The 8,288-nt window shown below is 36.8% G+C and overlaps 1 protein-coding gene across 1 annotated transcript; it reads right to left on the reverse strand.

Moving 5' to 3' along the window:
• On the reverse strand, positions 433-1,017 carry LOC109825509. Its single transcript, XM_020392362.1, has 2 exons — positions 820-1,017; positions 433-731 (listed from the first exon to the last, which is right to left on the reverse strand). The coding sequence occupies exons 1-2, from the start codon at positions 953-955 to the stop codon at positions 433-435; spliced, it is 435 nt and encodes a 144-aa protein (XP_020247951.1). The 5' UTR covers positions 956-1,017.

Below are 8,288 nucleotides of genomic sequence, written 5' to 3' on the forward strand. Positions count from 1 at the left end.
GCTCCCACAGGAACTCCAGCCTGTTCACGTACCTCATCTTCCCGTACAGCCTGCAAAATTTTATTTAAAAAAAAAAAGGCTGTTAGGGTTTGTAATTAGGGATTAGCATTTGTGTAATTGCGTTAATCAGGGGTGGGGACGCTATCGTGCGCTGCGCGCGTGCTAACATGAGCCAGAGGACTAGGGAATATTCCTCCTCGATTCTAGGCGACTAACGGCGCGCTCGGGTCACGCCAGCGCGCGTGTTTCGGAGGGGTGAGATCAGAGCGCAGCGGTGCCGCTAAGGTGCGCCGGAACGAGACCCAACTGACCGATTCGCGGTGAAAATTCTTAGAAGGGCTAACGTGCGCCGCCGACGCGCTAGTTCTGCGCCGGAAACAGAACGCCATCGGTTTTGAATGGGGGAAAGGCTAACCATGCGCCGCGGCGACTTCAACTTAGCCCTGCGCTGAAAAGGAAGCCTTCCAAGAAGTTGGCCAAAAGAAAAGGCGAGCCTGGAGCCCCAGGATGGAACGAAGAGAAGACGGCCTGGATCCCATCGGCGGACAGCCGGCGGCAGCGCCGTCGTAGATCGGATCGTAGCGCCGAAACGCCGGGAAAGTTATCGGACCGGTTCACGTAAGTGTGAACGTAAACCACCGTGAACGGCCGCCCGCCGATCGCCGGAAAAATCCTCTTCTCTAAGTACCCCTTCAGCGCCTGCTCTCCTCCGGCGGCGCTCAAAACCCTAGCTGTCGCCAAAAACAGCAAAACATCAACAAACCGACGACAAAAAAAAAAGGCTTTCTTTTTTTTCAGAATTCGACGAAGAATTCGAACCTGGAAAGAATTTTCCGATGATCCTCACGATCCTGCGCCCGCGCTTGTCCGATCCTTGGATCGTGATCGCCTCGAGTTTCTCGAAGAGGAGTTCTTGATCCGACAATGGCAGGCTCGTAATTTTATCGCTGCTCATAGCTTGAATTTCTAAAAGAAGTGATTTCTTTTTATTACTATTTTTGCTGTGACTAGAACGGAGAAGGGGATGGGGGTTCATATAGGGGGGATGGGACTTATCCGAGGGGTTTAATTCATAATTAGTTTTTTATTTCGGGGGTTTTTTGGTAATTAGGAGAATTAATGGACAACGGGCCAGAGAAGGAGGGGAATATTCTAAAGCATCTTCCCTTGTGAACCGAAGGGAGGGATGGCAGTTCACCGCCCCGCGATTTATCTGCCACGTCGGCAGGATTGGGTTTTGGGTCTGATTGTAACGGAGATCGTGCAAGCCATCTCGAGACTGCACACGTGTACTTCCTTTTAAGTATTTGCGAAAATCTGGGAAAATTATTTAATGGAGGATTGTGATTGTAGATCCCTCCGCCCGTTCCCAACTCGGAAAAGATGAAATCCTTTTTGGCTTGTTTCATGTAGGTTTTAGATGGATGAACTTTATATAAGAAGGTTTAGATGGATAAACTTTATATATAAGAAGGTTTTCAATATTTCTCAAGCGAAGAACTCCTTTTTTTTTTCTTTACAAACAATTGTTCTACCTATGTTTGTAGGTACGGGTGTTAACGGAGCGGATACGGTTCAGATATGACACTTATCGCATCCATATCCGTTTTTAATAAACAGATACGGATATAGATACAGATTATCTTCGATAAGAAAAAACATTAACCATGTTCGCACTTATCGGAAACGGATATTGTTCGGATATTTGAGAATCGGATCGCATACGATCATGGATATGAAATGGGTATTCGACAAATTGATATGAATCGGATAAGAATTAGCACACCTATGTATAAATTACAATCAAATGGGTAAATGTATGTGGTTGTAGGCTTCTCCTTGCATAAATGTATGTGGTCGCAAATGATAAAAATATAATACAACATAGACATGATTTCTATTCAATGAAATTTAAAAAAAAAACTTAATCAAAAATCTTATAGTCACATATAACTTATTGACAATGGAATTAAAAGTAGAGTTTCGATTCGACCTTATAGAACAGACGACGGATCCGACGACGTGATCTGACGACGTGCAGCGAAGATGAGGCGAAGACGACGAGATCTGACGACGATGGAAGGCGATTCGAACACGAGGTGAAGACGAGGCGAGAGATCCGGTGACGTGCGGCGAAGACGAGGCGGGCGGCGACGAAACGAGACGGGCCGCGGCGGATCGATGGCGTGCAGCGAAGACAAGGCGGTGGGCGAAGACGAGGTGGGTGACAGCGAGATCTGACGGCGTGCGAACTGGATGAGGCGTACGACGACGTGCGAACTGGATGAGGCGGACAACGAGACATGCGACGGCGTGTGGCGGGTGGCGACCTTAGGGTTTTTTACTTCTTAGTTGGGTTTTGGCATTTTGGGTTGGTTAGTGGTTACGGGTTTGAAACTTTGGATACCTAAATGGACCTGAATCCTTATGTTTACTAAATTGCGGATATCCGTATCCGCAATCGAATCTTACACTCATATTTGTATCCGGATCCGTATCCAAAAACAGGAACCAGATCCGTGTCCAAAACCGTATTCTCCTGGTTTTAAAAATGGTTTACCATATCTGCATCCGTTCGGATACAGATGTGAATCGGTTCGGATAAAACTGAACCGTTTGACACCCCTATTTGTAGGGGTGTGTCTTATTAGGTCTTATATTTATGAGCCTATTGTCTAATCTCATTTTGATGATTAACAAAAAATTTCTAATCTTGTTTTCTAGTATTTGTGTTTTCTTCTAACATGCATCCAGGACGAAGGTTGGAAGGATTTACGCCTTAACGTTGATATCTTGGATGTTAGTGAAATTGGGAATGAAGCTTTGCCCATTCAAGTCAAGACTCGCTATCGTGTTTCATCCGCTACCAAGTTCAAGTTTAATGTGTAGGATCTGAAATAGATACACTAGAACACTAGAGGGGGAGTGAATAGTGTTCTTTTAAAATTATTGCAAAGTAGATAATAAATTGCAAAGAAAAATGGCAATCTCAGAAATTTGCAAACACAAACACAAGGATTTTATACTGGTTCCACCAATCCGGTGTACATCCAGTCCCCAAGCAAATCCCGCTTGAAAGTTTCCACTATGATTTTGAATAAACTTACAAAATCAAACGCAAACCTGACCAATTTGCAAGTCCCTGCAAATTGCAACACCAATTGACAAACTCCTTGCCAATTTGAACCCCAATCTCTAAGCCAAGAGATTAACCCTCTCACAACCGAGAGAAAACTTGTTGTAACAAGATTATGGGAAATATTCAAGTTAATTGGGCTGAGGTTTATCTTGAATTTGCTTGGGGACTGGATGTACACCGGATTGGTGGAACCAGTATAAAATCCTTGTGTTTGTGTTTGCAAATTTCTGAGATTACCATTTTTCTTTGCAATTTATTATCTACTTTGCAATAATTTTAAAAGAACACTATTCACCCCTCCTTCTAGTGTTCTAGTGTATCTATTTCAGATCCTATATTTGGTATCAGAGCAAGGTAAAAGATGGCATCAATAAATACATCACAATTCAAAGAGGGATATTCCACACAGCGACCACCTCTATTCGATGGCACGAACTACAACTATTGGAAGTGCTGAATGAAGATTTACCTTCAATCAATTGGCTACGAACTTTGGAACGTCATGGAAGAAGGTCACTCTACAAATCGTCCTCCAATGTTCGATGGTTCGAACTACAACTATTGGAAGTGCAGAATGAAGATTTACCTTCAATCAATTGGCTACGAACTTTGGAACGTCGTGGAAACAAAATATGAGAAGCCAACAACTCCTTTTGCAGAATGGACTACTTCTCAAAGAAATAATGCAAATTTGGATTCAAAAGCAATGAATGCATTATTTTGTGCACTTGACAAGAATGAGTTCAATAGGGTGTCAACGGCCACATCTGCATACGATATTTGGCATACACTTGAGGTAACTCATGAAGGTACAAATAAAGTTAAAGAATCTAAAATATCTGTTCTTGTGCACAGGTTTGAGTTATTCAAAATGAAAGAACAAAAAGAGGAATCCACTCACATGTGCTTCATGGCACAAGAAGATGAGGTATGCAATAATGAAGAATTATTAGATGCTTTCAATGAATTATATGAAACATTTTTGAGATTAAAGGCTTCACATAATTTTCTTAAAGGTGAAAATAAAAGATTACTTGAAGAAATTTCTGATTTTAATTCTTCTACTATTTCTAATTCTCAAGTAATTGAATTGAAAGAGGAAAATAAATCCTTGCTTAAAGAAAATCATATTTTGACTAATGAGAATGTTTATCTAAAATCAGAATGCAATGATTTAAAAATCCGCATTAATGTTTTAGATAAAGATATTTCTTCTATTAAATTAAAATATGATGATATATGTTTGAATGTTAGTAAATTCAATAAAAGTAAAGAGAATTTGAATAATTTGCTCTCATTTCAAAAATCTTCAAACAATCATTTTGGCATTGGATTTGTTCCTAAGTATTTTATAAAGAATGATTATGTTTTGAAGAATAATAATAAGAATATTCATGCTAAACAAAATAAGTATATATGGATTCCTAAGAATTTGAATATTCATGATAGGAATTATTATATTTCATCTTATATTTATGAAGTTTGCAATTCAAAGAATTACACTTATGTTAACAAATGGAAACCAAATTCCAAGTGGATTTGGATTCTTAAGGGCTAATCCTAATGATATAATATAAAAGGGTACCAAAGTGCTTGATATTTTTATTAAGGTACCCAAGAAAAAAAAATTAATTAGAATTATGTTTATTTCTTTTTGCTAATGACAAAGGGGGAGCTATATAGAAAATTTTAATTTTAAAATTTTTACTAATGCTTTGATGCAATGGGAGTAAAAGATTTTATTTAATGATTTCATGCAGGAGGATTAAAAATTTTATATATTAATAACATATATTTGTCATCATAAAAAAGGGGGAGAATGTTAGGAATCTTGACCCCAAGATTAGTTTGTTTTGGTGATAACAAATATTATATGTTGTGTGTATTATGTGCTAACATTTGTTTTGCAGTATCAGAGCTATATCAATAATTATATTCAAAGAGATACTCAAGACATAGATGGGTTCAAGGCAAAATGAAGCAAAGAAGAAGATATACTTTATTGTCAAAATGTAATTTTATATTTTCTTTGCTTAGAAATTTGTACAAGCCTTGATCACTCACACACATGCACACACATAGTGTTAGAACACACTAACACATGCTTAGTGTGTTGGTTAACAATAGAAATCCCCTATGTTAGCCATTAGAGTTTATAGATATTAAGTGAGTCTTAAAATATTTTATTTACACCCTTTAGAAATTAGAATCTGAAAAAACTCAAAAGACCAAAGTTGTAGGTCTCTTCAAGAGCTTTCCAACAAATCTTAAATCACCTCATTCTGATATCGGATGAGAAAGTTATAGTCAAAATACTAAACAGAAAAATTCCAGAATCTGAGTTTACAGTATAGTCGACTACTATGCCTTGTAGTCGACTACTGAGCAATTTTCTGACTTCACAAAGTCTGTTTAGACTCAGTGTAGTCGACTACTATGACCTGTAGTCGACTACAGATGCAGTTTTTCCAGATTTCAGGTTTAAAATAAGTGACTATTTATAGGCGTTTTGTGGACGTTAATTGGGTTTAAAATTATGTCATTTCAGAGGCTATAAATAGGTTTAAACATCAGAAAACAAGCACCAAGTTTTACACTTGTAAGATCAAACATTTTGTGCATATTCACTCTCTAATTTTCCAGATTTTCATGCTAAGTGTTTAGAAAAAGAGAGTTTCTGATATTGCCTTGGTTTCAATCATTCTTAGAGATTGTATAGGCAATATTCAGAGAGTTAAAAGAATCCTAAGCCACTGCAGCACTTCAATACACATTCAAGGCTTATAGGATCAATTGTGTTCTTGCTTCAAAAAGGATTTCTCTCGGGTTTGAGAGGGTTGATCTCTTGGTTTAGAGATTGGGTGGCAATTGGCATGGTCTTGTCAATTGGTGTTGCAATTTGCATGGTCTTGCAAATTGGTCAGATTTGCTTTTAATTTTGTAAGGTTTCAAAATAATAGTGGAAATCTCAAGCGGGATTTGCTTGGGGACTGGATGTACACCGGATTGGTGGAACCAGTATAAAATCCTTGTGTTTGTGTTTGCAAATTTCTGAGATTGACATTTTTCTTTGTAATTTATTATCTACTTAGCAATAATTTTAAAAGAACACTATTCACCCCCCCCGTTTTTCAGTTTTCAGAATTTGAATATCTGACAGTTTTTGGCCGTTTTTAAACGTTTTCAAACTTTAAAAACTTGTCTTTTCAAGGGGTATATATAGGTTATTTGTTCAGAAAAATTGGAGACATATATATACCCATAAGCTTTGATTCTTGAGCAATTTTCCAAGTGAAAAACATTCTGATTTTCTGAAAAAGAAGAGTTTCTGAAATTGCCTATATACTTTCATCAAAAACAAATCAATTAGGCAATTTTACAGAGATTAAAAGAATCCTAAGCCACTGCTGCACATTATTACACATTCAAGGCTTATAGGATCATTGTGTTCTTGTTTCAACAAGTTTTCTCTCGGTTGTGAGAGGGTTAGTCTCTTGGGTTAGAGATTGGTGTTCAAATTGGTAAGGAGTTTGTCAATTGGTGTTGCAATTTGCAGGGACTTGCAAATTGGTCAGGTTTGCGTTTGATTTTGTAAGTTTATTCAAAATCATAGTGGAAACTCTCAAGCGGGATTTGCTTGGGGACTGGATGTACACCGGATTGGTGGAACCAGTATAAAATCCTTGTGTTTGTGTTTGCAAATTTCTGAGATTGCCATTTTTCTTTACAATTTATTATCTACTTTGCAATAATTTTAAAAGAACACTAGTCACCCCGCCTCTAGTGTTCTAGTGTATCTATTTCAGATCCTACATAATGAAGATTATTTGCTTGGGTATATTGTTTGTAGTTTAGGTGTTTACTTCATGTGTTATACTTAAAGCTCAAACCACACACATACACATTTTGTTTTATCGGTTTCAAGTTTAGCCATATAAATATGAAACTAATAGATATATTTATATACATACACACTAGTTTCTTATTTATGGTCTTCTTGGGAAAATAACGTGTTTCAGATTATAGACTTAATGATACTATTTTACATCTTTTCAAAAAGTCTATGAATCCATTTGAAAATATCTCAAAACTTGTTTGAAGAAATTTCATCAAAATCAAGTATTTAACAAACTCGTATTTGTGACTATTTTACAAAACAATGAGTTTTCACAAATGCGAAGTGTTATTTTAGAAATTTCTTCTCTAACATGTTCATTTTCATATATATATAAATGTTTCCCCAAGTTTTACTATTTTTGGAGTTGATTTGCTATTTTAATTTTAATTTTAGAAAATTAGTTTTTCAAGAAAAAACAAGTATCTGATATGTCAGTCTTCGGTCGACCGAAAACTCTATCCAGTCGACTAACCAGAACAAGTTTTTACAACATCTGATTTTACAGTCAAATCAGTCGACCGATTACTTGAATCAGTCGATCGAGAATAGTATTTTCAGGCGAGCGATTATGCTTTTTAGTCGACTTACCAGTAACAGTTTTTACAGCTTTTTGTTTTATAGTCGATCAGTCGACCGACCATATTTTTTAGTCAACTGATCAACACTATTTTGCTGTAACAGCTAGTTTTGACAATTTTGTTTGAGAGGGTATAAATTGCCCTCAAGACTTGATTTTTGTCTAAAAGTTTTACAAGAGGTTTTGGGCAGTTTGTTTCTAAGTTTTTGAAAGATCTAAGTTTGTTTGTTTTTGCGGAAAGAGTTTCATAAGAGAAGGAATCTCAATTTCAGTTTTGAGGCTCTCATCATCAAATATCTACACCTCTTGTTTTTCAGAGAAGTTTTCTAAACTCTTTTCTTCTAGCTAATCTATATTTTGATTCTCTTATATAAGCTAGAATTATTTGAGTTTAAATTTTGTTTTACTCATTGTTCTCATACACAATCACTTGAGTATTTCACATTTAGTATTTTTGGCTTGTGAGGTTGATTCATTGAGTGAGCTTACATTTCGTTCTTATTTGTATTGGAGAACAAATCCTTTATCCGCACTTATTGTTGAAACACGTTGTAATATATAAGAACACTTAGAGGAGTGGTTAGAGAGAGACCAGAGTTAATTCCAAGAGGAGTTGTTGGTAGTAAAGCCTAAGAAGAGGTTGTAAATCCAAACACATAGACACACTTTTGACC

The sequence above is a fragment of the Asparagus officinalis genome, chromosome 10, assembly GCF_001876935.1.
Source record: "Asparagus officinalis chromosome 10, Aspof.V1, whole genome shotgun sequence".
Lineage (NCBI taxonomy): Eukaryota > Viridiplantae > Streptophyta > Magnoliopsida > Asparagales > Asparagaceae > Asparagus > Asparagus officinalis.

Excerpts from the sequence above, each read along its gene's own strand:
- LOC109825509 (XM_020392362.1), bottom strand. The coding sequence starts at position 955 with ATGAGCAGCGATAAAATTACGAGCCTGCCATTGTCGGATCAAGAACTC. Across the intron at positions 732-819 it reads CATCGGAAAATTCTTTCCAG|CTAGGGTTTTGAGCGCCGCC; the intron begins GTTCGAATTCTT and ends TTTTGGCGACAG.